Source organism: Erinaceus europaeus, chromosome 17 (genome assembly GCF_950295315.1).
Source record: "Erinaceus europaeus chromosome 17, mEriEur2.1, whole genome shotgun sequence".
In the NCBI taxonomy this organism is placed as follows: domain Eukaryota; kingdom Metazoa; phylum Chordata; class Mammalia; order Eulipotyphla; family Erinaceidae; genus Erinaceus; species Erinaceus europaeus.
The window spans coordinates 2,312,193-2,332,949 of NC_080178.1; the positions used below are offsets into that span (position 1 = coordinate 2,312,193).

At 61.2% G+C, this 20,757-nt stretch overlaps 2 protein-coding genes across 3 annotated transcripts in view; both read left to right on the forward strand.

Annotated features, from left to right (window-relative positions):
• The first annotated feature begins 6,988 nt into the window (after positions 1-6,988).
• The window catches only part of KMT5B (lysine methyltransferase 5B), a 47,652-nt gene continuing 33,883 nt past the window's right edge, over positions 6,989-20,757 (forward strand). The window contains exons 1-2 of one of the 2 annotated variants that reach the window (XM_060177255.1): positions 6,989-7,179; positions 20,266-20,390. In XM_060177255.1, the coding sequence (XP_060033238.1) occupies positions 20,336-20,390 (55 nt within the window). In that variant the 5' untranslated portion in view covers positions 6,989-7,179; positions 20,266-20,335. Of the gene's footprint in view, positions 7,180-17,422; positions 17,553-20,265; positions 20,391-20,757 lie in introns of those variants that run through there. The other variant, XM_060177257.1, reaches the window with a different exon arrangement.
• Positions 7,559-8,974, forward strand: LOC132533975 (proline-rich protein 2-like). The gene is made up of 5 exons (XM_060177363.1): positions 7,559-7,617; positions 7,741-7,911; positions 7,967-8,185; positions 8,242-8,389; positions 8,546-8,974. The coding sequence occupies exons 1-5, from the start codon at positions 7,559-7,561 to the stop codon at positions 8,972-8,974; spliced, it is 1,026 nt and encodes a 341-aa protein (XP_060033346.1).

Genomic DNA, 20,757 nt, shown 5'->3' on the forward strand with positions numbered 1-20,757 from the left:
ACACAGACACACAGACACACACGGTTTATCTGTCTCTCTGAGAGGACAGAGATCAGGACTGCTCTGTCTGTCACATCCTCATCATGCTGGGGACAGAACCTGAGTCCTGGGAGTCTAGTGGCAGTGCAGCGGGTTAAGCGCACATGGCACAAAGCACAAGGACCGGCATAAGGATTCCGGTTCGAGCCCCCGGCTCCCCACCTGCAGGGGGGTCGCTTCACGTGCAGTGAAGCAGGTCTGCAGGTGTCTGTCTTTCTCTCCAACAACAACAACAATAATAACTACAACAACAATAAAAAACAAGGACAATAAGAGGGAAAATAAATAAATATTAAAAAAAAGAACCTGAGTTCTCAGACAGACAAGTCTTGTGCAATGGTTGAAAAATATATGTATTCTCACCTGGGAATACATATATTTTGTATTCCCTTTGTGGCGCAGTGGATAAAGCATCGGACTTTCAAGCATGAGGTCCTGAGTTCAATCCCCGGCAGCACATGTACCAGAGTGATGTCTGGTTCTCTCTCCTCCTAGGTTTCTCATTAAGAAATAAATAATAGGGAGTCGGGCTGTAGCGCAGCGGGTTAAGCGCAGGTGGCGCAAAGCACAAGGACTGCATAAGGATCCCGGTTCGAACCCCGGCTCCCCACTTGCAGGGGAGTCGCTTCACAGGCGGTAAAGCAGGTCTGCAGGTGTCTGTCTTTCTCTCCTCCTCTCTGTCTTCCCCTCCTCTCTCCATTTCTCTCTGTCCTATCCAACAACGACGACAACAACAATAATAATAACTGCAACAATAAAACAACAAGGGCAACAAAAGGGAATAAATCAATGAAATAAATATTTTAAAAAATTTAAAAAAGAAATAAATAATATATATTATTTATATATTATATTAGTACATTTTAAATGATATAATATATTATCTAATATATTGTATTTCTTAAAAAGCGAGAGGGAGACAGCACGACAGAGAGAGAACAAAGCTTCTCTTTCTTTATCTCTCTCTCTTTCCTTTTTTTCTGCCTCCAGGGTTATTGCCAGCACTGTGAATCCATTGATTCTAGCGGCCATTTTTTCCCACTTTATTGCATAAGACAGACAGAAATTGGGAGGGGATGGGGAGACAAAAAGGAAGAGAGACAGAGAAACACCTGCAGACCTGCTTCACCACGTAAAGCATCCTCCCGGCAGGCAGGGCCCGGGACTTGAACCCGGACCCATGCACAGGCCCTGGTGCTGAGTACTATGTGTTCTTAACCCGATGTGTCACTGCCTGGGTCCCCAGAGCGTCTCTCTGACAAATGAAATGCCGGGGACTGAACTCAGGAACTCATGTCTGTCCCTCAAGGCCAGTGACATTATGCATTTATTTTTTATTGCCAAAAGATCGTCGCCGGGGTACAGCGCCCACTACAAACTCACTGTTCCCAGCGGCCATTCTTCTTCTTTCTTTCTTTGTTTTGTGTGCGCGTGCGTGTCTCTAGGGTTATCACCAGGGCTGTGTGCTGGCAATAGGTCCACTGCTCCTGGTGGCCATTTTTTTCCATTTTACTGGACAGGAAAGAGAGAAATAGAGAGGAGGGTGAGATAAAGATACCTGTAGACCTGCTTCACCGCCTGTGAAGCGACTCCCCTGCAGATGGGGAGCCGGGGGCTCGAACTGGGATCCTTACGCCGGTCCTTGTGCTTTGCGCCATGTGCGTTTAATCCGCTGGACAGCTGCCCGGCCCCCCATTGTTCCTTCTTTTTCTATATTATGACTTTAAAAAAATATTTATTTATTTATTCCCTTTTGCTGCCCTTGCTATTTGTTGTAGTTATTATTGTTGTTGTTATTGATGTCGTCGTTGTTGGACAGGACAGAGAGAAATGGAGATGGGGAAGACAGAGAGAGGGAGAGAAAGACAGACACCTGCAGACCTGCTTCACCGCCTGTGAAGCAACTCCCCTGCAGGTGGGGTGCCGGGGGTTCGGATTATGACTTTTTTCCCCTTTTGTTGCCCTTGTTGTTTTATTGTTGTAGTTATTATTGATGTCGTTGTTGCTGGCTAGGACAGAGAGAAATGGAGAGAGGAGGGGAAGACAGAGAGGGGGAGAGAAAGACAGACACCTGCAGACCTGCTTCACCGCCTGTGAAGTGACCCCCCTGCAGGTGGGGAGCCGGGGGCTCGAACCGGGACCCTTGTGCCAGTCCTTGCGCTTTGTGCCACCGCGCTTAACCCGCTGCGCTACCGCCCGACTCCCATGACTTTTTTTAAATACTATGTTGTAGAGACACACCATGAGAAGCCTTGAAGCCTCATTTTAAAATTCTCTCTCTCTTTTTTTTTTTGCCTTCAGAGTTATCAAGGGCGCTCAGTGCCAGACATTCAAACCCACTGCCCATAAATGTCATTTTTCCTTTTTCTTTCTTTCTTTCTTTCTTTCTTTCTTTCTTTCTTTCTTTCTTTCTTTTTTTTTTTAATAGGATAGGCCAGAGAGAAGTTGAGAGAGGAGGGGAAGAGAGAGAGACAGACACCTGCAGACCTGCTTCACCGCTTGAGAAGCGACCCCCCTGCAGGTGGGAGCCGGGGGCTTGAACCAGGATCCTTACGCCGGTCCTTGCGCTTTGTACTATGCGTGTTTAACCAGGTGCACTACTGCCCTATCCCCTTGATTTTTAAATTCTCTATCCTTAGTGAGAAAGAGAAGAAAGAGGAGTGAAGAGAGAGAGAGAGAGGGAGAGAGAGAGAGAGAGAGGGGGCAGAGACACCACTGTCCGTAGAGTTGAGGTGGTGCTGGGGATCAAACCCAGGGCCTGAGGCAGGTAAGGCCTGCGCACTCCCTGCTGAGCCATCTCCCAGCCCCACCAACTCTCCCCATATAAGCTTCTGTCTTTTTTGCTTTCAGGCAGACCCTGGGGCTAAACTCAGGACCTCACTCATGTGAGCCGCTCCGCAGCCCCTCAGCACCACCTCCCTGCTTTCCGTCACCGTGTCTGGCTTTGCGCCCCTAAGGTGCCCTGTAGTCCTGAGGCCCCTGGGCGGCTCCAGAGGTCAGACTGTTCTAGGCAGTTAGCTCTTCCTGCTCCTTTGGGACTCTCCTGCCGCAATGACGAGATTAAGCCCTGCCCCTGAGGAAACCAGTTTCCCAGCTGCCCTGGGTACTTTCTGGGTTCCATTGGAGGGGGCTGAGCCTGCATGTGCGGGTGCCCTCGGGGACCCAGGAGGGGTTCAGCTGCTGCCCATGGGTGGCCAGACGCCCAGGGCAGCTGAAGAGGCTTCACCCAGGGCCCCAGCGCGCAGACCCTTCCCCGCCCACCCTGCTTCTGTCCTGGCAGCCTGAGGCTGGTCCCCTGGCCTTACAGAGCCTCCCCCCCCCCCCCCCCCCCGCCCACGTCCCCCTGCAGTGGAGAAAGCAGGGCAGGAAGGAGGAGGGCCGAGATACTGCTCAGGGGCCAATGGGTTCAGCCGATGTCAGGGAGCCGGCAGGCGCCCAGGTGGGTATCAGATATGCCCCCCACCTCATCAGTTTAGGGGAGGTGCTTTCAGGGTGGGGTGGGGGCAAAGGCGACACCCACAGCCCTGAATGTGGACAACGAATTAGTTCACAGCCAGAAGCCACCTGCCACCCAGGCTGGCATCCCGGAGTCACCGAGCCCCGTGGGTCCTTCCTGAGGGCGACGGACTCCCGCCAGGTGTGCGGGCCTAGGCTGGGGTGGCCCTGGTCCCCGCTGGAGGCCTCCAGCAGACTAGGGTGGTGGGGGGCTGTCTCAGGACTGTCCGGGGCAGGCAGGGTTCTGGGCTCAGCCCCGGGCTGAGCTGGCACAGACCGGGCCTTTGTTTAGTGCTGCCAGTGTCTGTCGGTCCGTCTGGCTGGGTGGCTCAGTGCGTCACCTTGGAGCATCCTGACACTTCACAGCCGGAGAGCCCAGGGTGCCCGGCCTGTGGGGGAGGGGTGTGCCTGGCCACAGGCTTCTCGCCCCCTTACGTCCCCCCACCCACCCTGCCAGCCGGCGGGAGTCTGACCCAGGAGGGACCCTCTGGCTGTGCCCTCCGCCCAGCTCAGCTCTGCAGGAACTGGCCCAGCCTGGGGCTCTCGGGGTGGGGGGGTGGGGCGAGGCAGCCGGGTGGGCGAGGCTTCGCTCCTTCCCTGCGGGTTTGGGTTTGGGTTTGGGTTTGGGTGGGAGCCTCCCTGAGACACCCGCCACCCCGTGTCTGGTGCATTCTGGGGGGCTTGGTGAGGGAGGACGCCGGCATCTGTGGGGACGATGGATGGATGGGTGGATGGGTGGATGGGTGGATGGATGGGTGGGTGGGTGGGTGGATGGATGGATGGATGGGTGGATGGATGGGTGGGTGGGTGGGTGGATGGATGGATGGGTGGATGGGTGGATGGATGGGTGGGTGGGTGGGTGGATGGATGGGTGGATGGATGGGTGTGTGGATGGATGGATGGATGGATGGATGGGTGGGTGGATGGATGGGTGTGTGGATGGATGGATGGGTGGATGGATGGGTGTGTGGATGGATGGATGGATGGATGGGTGGATGGGTGGGTGGATGGATGGGTGGGTGGGTGGGTGGATGGATGGATGGATGGGTGGATGGATGGGTGGATGGGTGGATGGATGGATGGATGGGTGGGTGGGTGGATGGATGGATGGGTGGGTGGGTGGGTGGATGGATGGGTGGATGGATGGGTGGGTGGATGGATGGGTGGATGGATGGGTGGGTGGGTGGGTGGATGGATGGATGGGTGGATGGATGGATGGGTGGGTGGGTGGATGGATGGGTGGGTGGGTGGGTGGATGGATGGGTGGATGGATGGGTGTGTGGATGGATGGATGGATGGATGGGTGGATGGATGGATGGATGGGTGGATGGATGGGTGGATGGGTGGATGGATGGATGGATGGGTGGGTGGGTGGATGGATGGGTGGGTGGGTGGATGGATGGATGGGTGGGTGGGTGGATGGATGGGTGGATGGATGGGTGGGTGGGTGGATGGATGGATGGGTGGGTGGGTGGATGGATGGATGGGTGTGTGGATGGATGGATGGGTGGATGGATGGGTGGGTGGGTGGATGGGTGGGTGGATGGATGGATGGGTGGGTGGGTGGATGGATGGATGGGTGGGTGGGTGGATGGATGGGTGGATGGATGGGTGGGTGGGTGGATGGATGGATGGGTGGGTGGGTGGGTGGATGGATGGATGGGTGTGTGGATGGATGGGTGGATGGATGGGTGGGTGGATGGGTGGGTGGATGGATGGGTGTGTGGATGGATGGATGGGTGGATGGATGGGTGGATGGATGGATGGGTGGGTGGGTGGATGGATGGGTGGGTGGATGGGTGGGTGGGTGGGTGGATGGATGGATGGATGGGTGTGTGGATGGATGGGTGGATGGATGGATGGGTGGGTGGATGGGTGGATGGGTGGGTGGATGGGTGGATGGATGGATGGGTGGGTGGGTGGATGGATGGGTGGGTGGGTGGATGGATGGATGGATGGGTGGGTGGGTGGATGGATGGGTGGATGGATGGGTGGGTGGGTGGGTGGATGGATGGGTGGGTGGGTGGATGGGTGGATGGATGGGTGGGTGGATGGGTGGGTGGGTGGGTGGATGGATGGATGGGTGGATGGATGGGTGGGTGGGTGGATGGATGGGTGGATGGATGGATGGGTGGGTGGGTGGATGGATGGGTGGATGGATGGGTGGGTGGGTGGATGGATGGATGGATGGATGGGTGGATGGATGGGTGTGTGGATGGATGGATGGGTGGGTGGATGGATGGATGGGTGGATGGGTGGATGGGTGGATGGGTGGATGGATGGATGGATGGATGGGTGGGTGGGTGGATGGATGGGTGGATGGGTGGGTGGGTGGGTGGATGGGTGGATGGATGGATGGGTGGGTGGGTGGCACCAGGCCCTGGAAGGCGGCCCGCACCCACGCTGAGGCTGCCTCCTGTGGAGGGACTGGCTAGGGAGAGTGCGGCTTGCGTGGAAGGCAGTTATTTCTTTTCTTTTTAAAATGTCCTTTATTTTATTACTGGCTAGAGACAGGCATAAATCTAGAGGGAAGGGGTGATAGAGATGACGAGACGGAGAGACACCTGCAGCCCTGCTTCACCGCTCGCAAAGCTTCCCCCCTGCAGGCGGGGCCCGGGGGCTCGAACCCCGATCCTCGCACATTCTAACACGGGCGCCCCACCAGGTGCGCCACCACCCGGCCCCTATTTCTCTTAAATTTCTTCTTTTTAAATTTGATCTTGATGGATTAGAGAAGAGAGTCAGAAAGCAAGAGGGAAGGAAGGGGGTGGGAAAGAGCGACAGAGACGGACCGACGCCCGCAGCCAAGCTTCCCCGGGGAGGGGAGGGAGGCTCGCACCCGGGTCGGCCGGGCCCCGGGGAGGCCGTTATTCCCGCGGGTCTCCGGGGCCCGAGCGGCAGCAAGGTGGGCGCCCGGGAGGAGGCGCCCGGGCTCCGCCTCGGTTTGCCGCCCGTGCCGGGGGGGGGGGGGGGGGGGGGGACCGTCGGCACCTGCCGGACGGGGGCGCTGACCCTTGACCCCTGACCCCCGCTCCGCGGGGGTCACCGCGACAGGGGTCTCGGGGCGCCCGGAAGTCTGGGCCCCGTCCCGCGACAGAGACACCGGCTCCGGCTCCGGGCGGCCGCCGCCCGCGGGCACCCCGGGAGGACGGGCGGCTGGGGGGCGCGGAAGGCCCGGACAGACAGACGCGCGGCGGCGCCGCCTCGGCTCAGCCGCCATTTAAAGGGCCCGAGGGGCGGAGGGATCCCTGCCGGGTCCGGCGCGGATCCCTCCGCCGCGGCGAACGAAGCAACGGCCCCGAGGCCCGGCGCCGCCTTTGTCCCTCCGCCGCCGCCGCCGCCGCCGCCGCCGCGCGTCCCGGCGCGGCCGCGTCTCCTCCTCGGGCGTCTCCGCCCCCCGCGCCAGGAGCCAGCGCGGCGGCGGGCGGCAGCGGCGGGAGGCGTGGTGTCCCTCCGCGGCCGGCGCGCACTCCTTTTCGTGTCCTTCCACCGCGGCCGGGCGGCGTCCGGCGGCTCACCGGGGGCGGCGACGCGGCGGCGGCGGCGCGGGCGATGAGGTGAGGGCGCCCGGGCGGCGGCGGCGGCGGCAGCGCGCGGCGCCTCGAGCCGGGACTCGGGGACCCGAGGCCGGGGGCGGCCGGTGAGGTGAGGCGCGGCGCCGGGGCCGGGGCGGCGGGGACTCCTTTCCGCCTCAGCGGAGGCGGCGGCGGTGCTGCGGCCGGCGCCGCCATCTTGGAGGCCCGCTGCATTTTTCTGGGGGATTCCTCGGGGTGATTGATTCGCGGAGGGCCGGGGCCGGGGCCGAGCGGTGCGGGCTTCCCGCGGGGCCCGGCGGCGGGGCGGCGGCGCGGCGGGGCGGCGGGCCGGCGGCGGCGGCGGTGAGTCGGGCGGGCGGCGGGCGGCGGGCGGCGGGCGGGCGGGGGAGGGGCGCTGCAGTGCGGCGCGCGGCCGGCAGGGGGCGGCGGGGGCGGGCGCGCGCGGGGCCGGGGCGCGGCGATTGGGGGACGCGGGGCCCCGCTGGCCAATGGGCGGCCGCCGCCGGGCTCGCCCCACCCACGGGGTCCCGGTCCCGGCCCGGCGCCAGTGACCCCGCCTGTCCGCGCACCCGGGCCGGGGGCGACCGCAGAGTCGGGGCGCTCGGGTCCCCCAGCCCCCGAGGGCGACCGCAGAGTCGGGTCCCCCCAGCCCCCCGAGGGTGACCCCCAGATCCCGGGAGCTCGGGACCCTCCAGCCCCCCGAGGGTGACCCCCAGATCCCGGGTGGTTGGGCCCCCTATCCCCCGAGGGTGACCCCCAGATCCCGGGAGCTCGGGACCCTCCAGCCCCCCGAGGGTGACCCCCAGATCCCGGGAGCTCGGGACCCTCCAGCCCCCCGAGGGTGACCCCCAGATCCCGGGTGGTTGGGCCCCCTATCCCCCGAGGGTGACCCCCAGATCCCGGGAGCTCGGGTCCCCCAGCCCCCCCGAGGGTGACCCCCAGATCCTGGGTGCTCGGGTTCTTCCAGCCCCTCCGAGGGTGACCCCCAGATCCCGGGAGCTCGGGACCCTCCAGCCCCCCGAGGGCGACCCCCAGATCCCGGAGCTCGGGACCCTCCAGCCCCCCGAGGGTGACCCCCAGATCCCGGGAGCTCGGGACCCTCCAGCCCCCCGAGGGTGACCCCCAGTCCCGGGAGCTCGGGACCCTCCAGCCCTCCGAGGGTGACCCCCAGATCCCGGGAGCTCGGGACCCCCAGCCCCCCCCCGAGGGTGACCCCCCAGATCCTGGGTGCTCGGGTTCTTCCAGCCCCTCCGAGGGTGACCCCCAGATCCCGGGAGCTCGGGACCCTCCAGCCCCCCGAGGGTGACCCCCAGATCCCGGTAGCTCGGGTCCCTCCAGCCCCCCGAGGGTGACCCCCAGATCCCGGGTGGTTGGGCCCCCTATCCCCCGAGGGCGACCCCCAGATCCCGGGAGTTCGGGTCCCTCCAGCCCCTCTGAGGGTGACCCCCAGATCCCGGTAGCTCGGGTCCCTCCAGCCCCCTGAGGGTGACCCCCAGATCCTGGGTGCTCGGGTTCTTCCAGCCCCTCCGAGGGTGACCCCCAGATCCCGGGAGCTCGGGACCCTCCAGCCCCCCGAGGGTGACCCCCAGTCCCGGGAGCTCGGGACCCTCCAGCCCCCTGAGGGTGACCCCCAGTCCCGGGAGCTCAGGACCCTCCAGCCCCCCGAGAGTGACCCCCAGATCCCGGGAGTTCGGGTCCCTCCAGCCCCTCTGAGGGTGACCCCCAATCCCGGGAGTTCGGGTCCCTCCAGCCCCTCCGAGGGTGACCCCCAGATCCCAGGAGCTCGGGACCCTCCAGCCCCCCGAGGGCGACCCCCAGATCCCGGGAGCTCAGGTTCCACAGCCCCCGAGGGCGACCCCCAGAGTCCCAAAGGCCTCAGGTGCCCCCAGGCCCCCCGGGGGTGACCCCAAATCCCAGAGTGCCTCAGGACCCCCAGCCCTTGGGTGGTGTCTCCAAAAGTCCGAAGTATCTCAGGTCTTCACAGCCCCTGGGGTGACCCCAACGTCCCGAGTGCCTGAGGTCCCCCCAGCCCACTTATTTATTTACTTACTTATGTTGTTACTTTTATTGATTGGGTAGAGACAGCCAGAAATCAAGAGGGGTGGGGGGTAGAGAGGGAGAGAGACCCCCGCAGCCCTGCTTCACCGTGCACGAAGCTCTCCCCCTGCATTTGGGGACCAAGGGCTCGAACCCGGGTCCCTGCGCACTGTGACGTGTGCGCTCAACCAGGTGCGCCGCCCGGCCCCTCTTCTCCCAGTCCCTGGCGGGGTGACTTCAGCCCAAAGTACCTCAGGCCCCCCAGCCCTGGGGGGGTGACCTCAAAACTCCCGGGTGCCTGAGCCCCCGCCCCCGCCCAGATGCCGCCCGGCTCCCCATCTCCCCAGTTCCTCGACGTGACCTCCGGAGTCCCAAGTGCCTGGGGTCCCCCTGGCCCTGGCGGGCGCCAGCAAGATCCCAGAGCACTTCAGGCTGCCCGACTCTGGAGGGTGACCCCAAAAGTCCAGAGTGCCTCAGGTCCCCCATGCCCCGGAGGTGACCCCGAGAGTCCAGAGTGCCAGAGATCCAGTGACCCCCCAAAGTCCAAAATGTCTCTGGCCCCCCAGTGCCCTGAATGCGGCCGCTGCCGTCCAGAGGCCTTAGGTCCTCCCCGTCGCGCGAGGGTGGTCCCCGAAATGCTCCCAGCCCCTAGACAGTGACCCCGAAATCCTGCCCTGGAGGATGACTCCCACAAAGTGATCCCACTCAGCCCTGAAGGCGGCTCCGGTGCCCCCGACTGGTCTGCGGGTCCCGGTCCCGGTGCGCTTCCTGGACCTCGCTGCCTGTGTCCCCTGCCTGCACCCTGAGAGGCCACTTGCTGGGCCTGGGACGCGGCCTCTGTCCCTCTGGTCCCTCCACGTCCGTCCATCTGGGTGTCTGTCTGTGGGGCTCCTCTCCTCAGGCAGGTGCGTGCTGGCGGGGCTCTTGCGGGGCGTCTCTGGAGAGACGAGCAGTGGGGTTCAGCCGGCTGGGCGTGTGGGCTGCGGCCCCCCAGCTGTCTCCGCCCCTCCGTGGGGTGAGGCTGTCGCTGGGCTGTGGCTGAGTGTACCCGCCTTTGTGGCGTGGGGTCCCTCTAGATGACGCCCCCACTTCCCGGCCCCGGGGCACTCGCCTTTCCTGCTCAGCCAGGCTGGCGTCCGACCTGCTGCCCTGTGCCCGGTGCCCGGTGGGCGCTCCCTCGGTGCCTTGTGCCGGTGGCCAGGGGCTGGGGGCCCCACCGGGGCACTCGCCTGTGTCTTCCTGCTTCTCCCCCGCCCGGCCCGGCCCCGTCCCCGTGTCCCTGTCCCCTTCTCTGTCCCCTTCTCTGTCCCCGTCTCCGTCCCCGTTCCCGTGTCCCTGTCCCCATGTCCCTGTCCCCTTCTCTGTCCCCGTCTCCCTGTCCCCTTCTCTGTCCCCATCCCCGTGTCCCCGTCCCCGTGTCCCTGTCCCCTCCTTTGTCCCCGTCCCCGTGTCCCTGTCCCCTTCTTTGTCTCCGTCCCCGCCCCCGTGTCCCTGTCCCCTTCTCTGTCCCCTTCTCTGTCCCTGTCTCCATCCCCGTCCCCGTGTCCCTGTCCCCTTCTCCGTTCCCTTCTCTGTCCCCGTCTCCGTCCCTGTCCCTGTCCCTGTGTCCCCGTCCCCGTGTCCCCATCCCCGTGTCTCCATCCCCGTCTCCGTCCCCGTGTCCCCGTCCCCGTGTCCCTGTCCCCTTCTTCGTCCCCATCCTCGTGTCCCTGTCCCCTTCTCCGTCCCCTTCTCCGTCTCCTCTGTCCCCGTCTCCGTCCCCGTGTCCCTGTGTTCCTGTCCCCTTCTCTGTCCCTGTCTCCGTCCCCGTGTCCCCGTCCCCTTCTCTGTCCCCATCCCCGTCCCCGTGTCCCTGTCTCCTTTTTCGTCCCCATCCCCATGTCCCCGTCTCCCGCCTCGGAGTTCCCTTCGGCTCCGCTCTGCGGGCCCCAGCCCCAGCCGCCCAGGTGTCCCTGCACTGTGCCTGTGCCCTGAGGTGGCCCATCTTTGCCGCCCTTTGGGGGCCTTTCACAGCCAGAAGCAGCGGCCCGGAGGGTCCCTGTTCCCAGCTCCAGTGGAGCCCGCACACCACCTGGGGAGGCCACTCGGGGCGGTGCTGGGGAGTCCCCCACTGTCCCTCCTCTGTCCGAGTTCAGCTGAAGGAAAAGTCACGGGGGGGGGGGGGGCACGTCACTGGAGCCTTTGATGTTCTGGTCCTCTCTCCTCTCCGCCAGGGGGGTAAATCTTACTCGTTTTTATTTTACTGTTGGCTGTCGACAGAATGCGAGAGGGGAGGGGAAGATGGGGTGAGAGGCAGAGAGACTCCTGCAGCCCTGCTTCGTGAAACTCCTTCCCTTCCGGCGGGGACCGGGGCTCGAACCTGGGTCCTTGCACACTGTAATGTGCGCCTTAGCCAGTTGCCCCACTGCCTGGCTCTCTAGGTAAATAAATCTTAAGAAAGAAGGAAAGGGGGGCCGCGGCGGGTGGAGCGCCCATGGCGCCAAGGCCCAGGTCTGCAGGCGTCTGTCTGTCTGCTCTCCCCTCCCGGTTTCTCAGCAAGGGCAGCGGAGGGGGAAAGTGGCCTCCAGGAGCGTGGGGGCCTGGGGCAGGCACCGGGCAGAGGCAGGGGGAGAGAGGGAGGGGAGGGGGGAGGGAGAGAGGGAGGGGGAGAGAGGGAGGGGAGGGAGAGAAGCAGAGGGGGAGAGGGGGAGGGGGAGAGGCAGAGGAGAGGGAGAGAGAGGAGGAGAGGGGAGAGGAGAGGAGAGGAGAGGAGAGGAGAGGAGAGGTAGGAAGAAGGGAGGGAGGAGCTGTGCAGGTGTGGGCCGCTCTCACATGGCGAGCTGCTCTGAGAGACGCCTGCGTCCCGGGCTGCCTGGAGGCGGCGTGCTGGCACCCGGTCCCGCCACCTGGTTCTCCGCGGTGTCTCGCTCCCTCTCCCGCCCGGCCCCCAGTGTGCCCCCCGCAGCAGGCTGCTCTCCGTGCCCTTCGCACCCGGCGGCCGCACCCCTTCCTGTGGGCACCTGGGCCGGCTGAGCCGGCAAAGCTGTGGAAGCTGCCCTCCTCCCCCTCTCCCCTCCTCTCCCCCTCCCTCCCCCCTCTCCCCTCCTCTCCCCTCCCTCCTCTCCCCTCCCTCCCCTCCCCTCCCCCTCCCCTCCTCTCCCCTCTCCTCCTCTCCCCTCCTCTCCTCTCCCCTCCCCCTCCCCCTCCCCTCCTCCCCCCTCCCCTCCCCTCCCCTCCTCTCCCCTCCCCTCCTCTCCCCTCCTCTCCTCTCCCCTCCTCTCCTCTCCCCCTCCCTCCCCTCCCCTCCTCTCCCCTCCCCTCCTCTCTTCTCCCCTCCTCTCCTCTCCCCTCCCCTCTCCTCTCCTCTCCCCTCCTCTCCCCTCCCCTCCTCTCCTCTCCCCTCCCCTCCCCTCTCCTCTCCCCTCCTCTCCCCTCCCCTCCTCTCCTCTCCCCCTCCCTCCCCTCCCCTCCTCTCCCCTCCTCTCTTCTCCCCTCCCCTCCTCTCCTCTCCCCCTCCCTCCCCTCCCCTCCTCTCTTCTCCCCTCCCTCCCCTCCCCTCCCCTCTTCTCCTCTCCCCCTCCCTCCCCTCCTCTCCCCTCCCCTCCTCTCTTCTCCCCTCCCCTCCTCTCCTCTCCCCTCCCCTCCTCTCCCCTCCCCTTCTCTCCCCTCCCCTCCTCTCCTCTCCCCCTCCCTCCCCTCCTCTCCCCTCCCCTCCTCTCCTTTCCTCTCCTCTCCCCTCCCCTCCTCTCCTTTCCTCTCCCCTCCCTCCCCTCCTCTCCCCTCCTCTCCCCTCCCCTCCTCTCCCCTCCCCTCCCCTCCTCTCCTTTCCTCTCCCCTCCCCTCCCTCCCCTCCTCTCCCCTCCCCTCCCCTCCTCTCCTTTCCTCTCCCCTCCCCTCCCTCCCCTCCTCTCCCCTCCTCTCCCCTCCCCTCCCCTCCTCTCCCCTCCCCTCCTCTCCCCTCCCCTCCTCTCCTTTCCTCTCCCCTCCCCTCCCTCCCCTCCTCTCCCCTCCTCTCCTCTCCCCTCCCCTCCTCTCCCCTCCCCTCCTCTCCCCTCCTCTCCTCTTCCCTCCCCTCCCCTCCCCTCCTCTCCCCTCCTCTCCCCTCCTCTCCCCTCCTCTCCTCTCCCCTCCCTTCCTCTCCCCTCCCCTCCCCTCCTCTTCCCTCCCCTCCCTTCCCTCGTCCAGGCCCCGGCAGCTTCTTCTGGAGGATGTCGGCACAGCTTTGCAGGCCACACTCGTCTCCCGCTGATTCTGTTACAGCGGCACCAGCACGGAGCTGAGGACTCCTGCCTGCTGGGCTGTGCGACCGTCTGTCATCTGTCTGTCTGTCTGTCTGTCTGTCTGTCACGCTGAGCCGGGTCCTTTGTCCTGGGTGTTGCTCTCCTCACGCAGTTGGCAGTGGCAGCCTCGGTGTCACGGGTCGGAATCCCCTCAGGCTGGGCCACCCGGCGGTGGGGTGAGAGCTTGGCTACAAAGACGGAGAGTGCGCCATAGTGTCCTTAGATAACCGTCAAAACGTCAAAACGGGGAGCCTTGCGTGCTGACGTCCGAGCTCCTGTACCGTGCGCGTCCCGGGCGCACCTCCAGCCCGGACTTTTTAAAAAGTATTTATTTACTTATCCTCTTTTGTTGTCCTTGTTTTTTTATTGTTATAGTTATTGTCATTGTTGTTGGACAGGACAGAGAGACATGGAGAGAGGAGGGGAAGACAGAGAGGGGGAGAGAAAGACAGACACCTGCAGACCTGCTTCACCGCCTGGGAAGCGACTCCCCTGCAGGTGGGGAGCCGGGGGCTCGAACCGGGATCCTCATGTTGGTCCCTGCGCTTTGCGCCACCTGCGCTTAGCCCGCTGCGCCGCCGCCCGGCTCCCCAGCCCGGGCCTTTTCATCCAGGACTCCGGTCAAGAAGAGCTTCTAGTGCAGGATCCCGGGATGAAACCTTTGACTCCCCTAGAGATCTCGGGCTTCTCTCACCACCTGCGCCTGACCTGCCGCCACGTCTCACCCAGCTTGCCAGGGAAAGCACCCAGCCCCTCTCCTCGCCCCGCCGGCTTTCCTGGCCACTCAGTAAATCCATTGATTAATTCACTTTTCCCCAGAGCACTGCTCAGCTCTGGCTTACGGTGGTTCGGGGGATGGACCTGGGACTTTGGAGCCTCAGGCATGAGAGTCTGTCTGCAGAACCGCCCTGCTGGCTCCCCTCCGCACAGGAGCCTTGTCCTTGTTCATCAGAGCAGAGTTACTGGGCCCGGCAGTGGTGCACCCGGTAGAGCGCAGAGTTCGGAGTTCGGGCCCCTAGTCCCCACCTGCAGTGGGGCAGGCTGCATGGGGGGGAACAGTGCTGCAGGGGTCTGGCTGCATGGGGGGACAGTGCTGCAGGGGTCTGTCTCTTTCCTCCACCCCTTTCTCTCTGTCACAAAGAAACGCAAAAACAAACACAAACAAACAAAAAGCAGGAAAAATCTGCAAAGAGCAGTGGGTTTGACCCTTGTGGCAGTAACGAAGAATGAAAGGAGGAGAAAAAGACTATATTACTATTAGCTGGCAGACTGTATTAACTCGTGTACAGTGCCGGGTACATGTGAAATTCACTCTAACGCAAGCTTTGGCCGTTGGCGTAAGTTACGTTTTAGTGACTTTATTTTTTTTAATGAAGCATTCTTTATTTCATTTTCCCTTCTGTTGCCCTTGTTTTATTGTTGTAGTTATTGTTGTAGATGTCGTTGTTGGATAGGACAGAGAGAAATGGAGAGAGGAGGGGAAGACAGAGAGGGGGAGAGAAAGACAGACACCCGCAGACCTGCTTCACCGCCTGTGAAGCGACTCCCCTGCAGGTGGGGAGCCGGGGGCTCGAACCGGGGTCCTCACGTCTGTCCTTGTGCTTCTGCCTGGCCGTGTCTGTTTCCCTCGGTTTTTTGGAAAGAGGAGGCTGCTGAGCCCTTTGCCTCTTGAAGGCTGGTGGAAGGGGGCTGGGTGACTGCCCTAGGGCCACCCCCAGATAAGTGGGGGGACTCCATCCCTGCGTCTCCCTACCCGCCTCCTGCAGCCCAAGGCAGGGCTCGGCTCGGCACAGCACATGTGACCGTTTCATGTGAGTGAGGACAGAGCCCACCGGACAGTCCCGGACAGTCCCGCGTCCCTTCCCGCACTCGCCTCTGCTGCTGAGAACTGACGGACGGTGGACGCGGTGCGGTCGGAGTGGCGGGCTCCCGGCACTAGGTGGCGGCTGTGTGCGGCTCGGCTCCAACTAACAAAGGAGTCTCCTTGCTTTTCGCGGGGCTCGGCGGCCCAGCCCGGGAGCGGGTGGCTTCTGCGGGACTGTCCCCACAGCCACTGAGCCCAGGCGGTGCTGCGCAGGGAAAGCCCCCAGCTGCACCAGCAGAGGCTGCACGGACGGTGGGGGTCTCTGGTGTCTCTCCTCTCGCTCTGCCTCTGTCTGAAAGCAAGAAGGAAGCCAAGGCCTTTGTTGCGATGCGTGCCGGGTGTGGGGACTGTGGGGACTGTGGGGACTGACTGTGGCTCAGGCTCAGCGGCTGGCCCAGGAGCCGCACTCGGTTCGTTCTGAGCAGACACATGGAGAAGAAGGCCCTAGCAGTCGCTTACCAGTGCGCGCGCCTTACTGTTCAGGTCTCTTGCAAGGGGGGGCAGTCGGGCGGTAGGTGGCGCAGCAGGGTAAGCGCACGTGGCGCAAAGCGCAAGGTTCCCAGTTCGGCCCCCGGCTCCCCACCTGCAGGGGAGTCGCTTCCCAGGCGGTGAAGCAGGTCTGCGGGTGTCTGTCTTTCTCTCCCCCTCTCTGTCTTCCCCTCCTCTCTCCATTTCTCTCTGTCCTAGCCAACAACGACAAGAATAACTACAACAACAACAATAAAACAAGGGGAACAAAAGGGAATAAATAAATAAAATAAATAAAAATTAAAAAAAAAAGTAAAACAGAAAAGATTGGGTGCTGGTGCAGCCCTTCAGACACAGACATAACCGTGCACAAGGACCTGGGTTCAAGTCCCTGCCTCCCCCTGCAGGGGTGATGCTTCATGAATGGTGAAGCAGGCCTGAAGATGTCTAACTTTCTCCTCTGTCTCCGCCTTCTCTCTCAGCCTCTCTTTGTCCTATCTCATAAAATAGGACAGAACAAAAGGAAAGAAGAGAAAAGGAAATGGCTGGCAGGAGTGGTGGGTTCATAGCGCTGCACCGAACCCCAGCACTAACTGGTGCCGCCGAGAAAGAAAGGGGGCTGCTTCACTGTTTCTCAGTAAAGACCCCCAGAAGTCCTCGAGCGGGCTAGAGCCTGCTGACATTAAAAAAAAAAATTTAATTTGTTTTTTAACTTGACAGGACAGAAATTGAGAGGGAAGAGGGAGGTAGAGAGACACCAGCACACCCGCTTCACCATGAGTGAAGCTCCCCTGCCGGTGGGGACCGCAGCTTGAACCTGGGTCCTTGAGCATGATCCCTCCCGTGGTTACCCTCCAGTCCCGAGTACCTGCTGTGTAAAGATTGTGTCACTTTCCTTCCCCCTCTCCTTGGTGGTTGTCTTCCTCGCCTCTGGGTAGCACCTCTATTAAAACACTTGTCTAGACACTCACAACTGGTGTTTTCATGTCTTTCTGGCAGGGTTTGTTTAAAGTCTCGTTGGTGTTTAGGACAAAGTGCTTAGGAACCTTCGCTGGGCGGCACGGCAGCTGGCTCCAGGCCGCCAGTCAGACTAGTGCATGTGTGCGCCAGGGACTGAGCCCAGGTCTCACGGGGGACACCTCAGCGGCCCCCTGTGGCCTCATCTCTTCATTGTTTTGTAGAGCGAGGCAGGGTAGATGAAGAGGAGAGAAGTCCGGGTTCCCGTGTTTGTTTCTAATCAGAGCAGCTCAGCTCTGGCTTCTGGTGATGCTGGGGGTTGAACTGGTGACCCTGGAGCCTTGGGCATGGAAATCGTTTGCATAACCACTATGCCGCCTCTTCAGCCCTGAGTGCGACTCTGAGTAGATATCTGTTTTATGGGGTTCGGGCGGTAGTGCAGTGGGTTGAGTGCACATGGCCCAAGGCGCAGGGACCGGCGTAGGGACCCCGGTTCGAGCTCCCGGCTCCCCACCTGCAGGGGAGTCGCTTCACAGGCGGTGAAGCAGGTCTGCAGGTGTCTGTCTTTCTCTCCCCCTCTCTGTCCATTTCTCTCTGTCCTATCCAACAACATCAACAACAACAATAACCACAACAAGGCTCCAACAACAAGGGCAACAAAAGGGGGAAATGGCCTTGAGGAGCAGTGGATTCATGGTACAGGCACTGAGCCCCAGCAATGACCCTGGAGGCAAAAAAACAAAAGGTGCCTGTTTTATTTGTTTTTTAAAGATTTATTTGTTTTCTAGTGAACGGGGGGGAGAGGAGCGGAGACACATGCGCCACCGGGACTGAGCTCCAGACCTCATGCCTGAGTGCCAGCGCTGGACCTGCTGAGGCTCGGTGCCCGCAGCTGAGGTGCGCCCATCCGTTCTGCTGCGCCGGGGCAGGTGCACCTCCTAGGGGCTGGCTGTGCCCCTGGGCAGCTCTCCCGGAACCGCTCCTGCCCGGCGGCCCACAAGAGTCCCCTCCCCGGCAGGAGAATTCACTCATCCACTTAGCAACTTTTTTTTTTTTTTTTTTTTTTTTTTTTGCCTGCAGGGTTATCACTGGAGCTCGGTGCCTGCACCATGAACCCACTGCTCCTGGAGGTCATCTTTTCCCATTTTGTTGCTACCCTTGTTGTCATTATTGTTATTATTGCCATTGATGTTGTTGGATAGGACAGAGAAATGGAGAGAGGAGGAGAGAAAGACAGACACCTGCAGACCTGCTTCACCACCTGTGAAGCGACTCCCCTGCAGGTGGGGAGCTGGGGGCTCGAGCCGGGATCTTTAAGCGGGTCCTTGCGCTTTGTGCCACCTGCGCTTAACCCGCTGCGCTACCGCCCGACTCCCACTTAACAGCTTTTAAACGGGGTCATTTTAAATTCTTTCAACACCTACTACTCTCACTACTACTCCCATCATCCCCCAATTTAATTTTGTTTTTTCTGGCACGAAAAGTTCTCTTTTTCTAATAACTCAAGATGAATAGAGTAAGAACACAGGGCTTGTGGGGTTGAGTTTGTAGCTCAGTGGTAGGGCGGGCAGCTGCCTTGCAGGGGTGAGGACCTAGGGTCGAGCTCCGCCAGCACACAAGAGCAACAGAGAGAGAGAGAGACCGAGAGCGCCATGTGTACCAGAGTCAGCCCCCACTGGAAACGGGAGGAGAGAGCTCAGCAGTTAGGGCTTCCTCGCCACGCCTCTGATCCAGGGGACGCTCTGACACCCTGGTGTCTTTCCCTTTCTGGGTTATTGCGTGAGGTCCTGGATCCTTAAAAATAAAAATAAGAAAAGGAATTTTATATTGGAGCATTGATAGAGTATGTGCCTGAGACCTGGAGTTCATCGTGGGAGTGACATTAAAAAGAGAACTCGGGTGGTCTGGGAGGTGACGCAGTGGATAAAGCATCGGACCCTCAAGCATGAGGTCCTGAGTTTGATCCCTGGCAGCACATGTACCAGAGTGATATCTGGTTCTTTCTCTCTCCTCCTGTCTTTCTCATGAACAAATAAATAATATATATATTTCTTTTAAAAAAAGAGAGAACTTGGTGGGGGGTAGGGGGGAGCAGGTGGTAGCACAGCGGGTTAAGCGCACATGCCGCAAAGTGCAAGACCAGTGTAAGGATCCCGGCTCCCCACCTGCAGGGGAGTCGCTTCCCAGGCGGTGAAGCAGGTCTGCAGGTGTCTGTCTGTCTCTCCCCCTCTCTGTCTTCCCCTCCTCTCTCTATTTCTCTCTGTCCTGTCCAACAACAGCAATGACAACAATAATAACAAGGACAACAAAGTGGGGGAAATAGCCTCCAGGAGCAGTGGATTTATAGTGTAGGCACCGAGCCCCAGCGATAACCCTGGAGGCAAAAGAGAGAGAGAGAGAGAGGACTTGGGTTTATTTTGTTCTTGCCATGAAGGTTATTGTTGGGGCTCAGTGCCTGCATCACTCCACCACTTCTGGTGCTCTGCCCTCTCTCCCTCCCTCCCTCCTTTCTTTCCTTCCTTCCTTCCGTCCTTCCTTTCATTGCCACCAGGGTAATTGATGGGGCTCAGTACTGGCATTATGAATCCGAGGCTTTTGGCAGCCGTTTTTCTGTTTATTTATTTTCTTTTTCTTTTTATTTTATTGTTGTTGTAGTTATTGTTGTCGTCATCGTTGGCTAGGACAGAGAGGGGGAGAGAAAGACAGACACCCGCAGACCTGCTTCACCACCTGTGAAGCGACTCTCCTGCAGGTGGGGAGCCGGGGGCTCGAACCGGGATCCTTAGGCCGGTCCTTGTGGTTCACACCACGTGCACTTAACCCGCTGCGCTACTGCCCAACTCCCCCTTTTTTTCTTTTCTATTTTATTTTTATTTGACATGACAGAGGAATTGAGAGAGAGGTGGAGATAGAGAGGGAGAGAGAATGATAGATACCTGCAGACCAGGAGCTCGAACCTGGATCCTCGTGCATGGTGATATATGTACACTTAACCGCCCCGCCCCGCCCCGCCCCGCCATATCTTTTCTTTCCTCCAGTTGAGTGTTGGAAGGAGAGGGAGAGAGAGACGTCACGGAACCACTTCACCATTCTTTCCCCCTGCTGGCAACCTGAGTCTTGAACCCGTGTCCTCACTGGTGGGGCCTGCCGGCCCCATTCTTTCTGACCCCTTCTATCCATCCCTTCAGATGCTCTTTCTTATTCCAGCAGCCTGTGTTTCAAGAGCCTCTTCCCTGCTAGTTCTCTGTCTCTTGAACGACTTGAGGATTATCTCTGGAGAGCTGACGTGCCATCGCAGTGGGTGACTTCTCCGTCCCCTGCAGGCCACGCTTCAGTTCGGTGTGCCGCATGGCACGGGGTACTCTGCGGTCTCGGGGACTCGGGCCGTGGGTTGTGCGAGCGTCCTGGGGTGTGGGCGTCCTCTGGACGGAAGAGCTTCCTACCAGCTTGAGCTCTGCAGGCGCAGGCCTGGGGGCGCCCCGGGGGCGGTGGCTGGCGGGAGCGGGCAGACCTGGCCTCAGAACCGGGTGCCCCTGGAGCTCCGCGTGGCAGGGCGCGGCACGTCGCCCCAGGGTCCCGGCACTCACCTCCCAGTCTTGTCTGTCCGCAGGAGATTGCGCCGGGCCGACCGGGAGCTCCGTGGAGAGACTCGATGCGCCTGGCGCCGGTCGGCTGTGGGCATGAAGTGGCTGGGCGAATCCAAGAACATGGTGCTGAATGGCAGGAGGACTGCAGGCAAGTTGTCCCGCGATTCCCCGCAGCGCCGCTCGCGGCCGGCACACTCGGGCGAGGACACGGGGAGGGCCGGCAAGCTCGCGGCCGAGAGGAGGCCCAGCCGATGTACGTACCCGGCTGGGCCGGTGCCCTCGTAGGGTTCTCACGCTGAGCGTGGGTGTGGGCCTGTCTCCCGCCAGAGGGCTGCGGGTTCGGTTCTCACCCGGCGTTGGGAATCATCCCAGCTGCGCACTCACCACAGTCACCTTGATCACGACTTCATATTCGCGACTGTCTTGAAGCTTTTATACAGAATGATTAACCCGGTCTCTGAAAAATACTAAACTCCTACTACCAACTCTGTAAAAGTTCAATTTTTATTTTATTT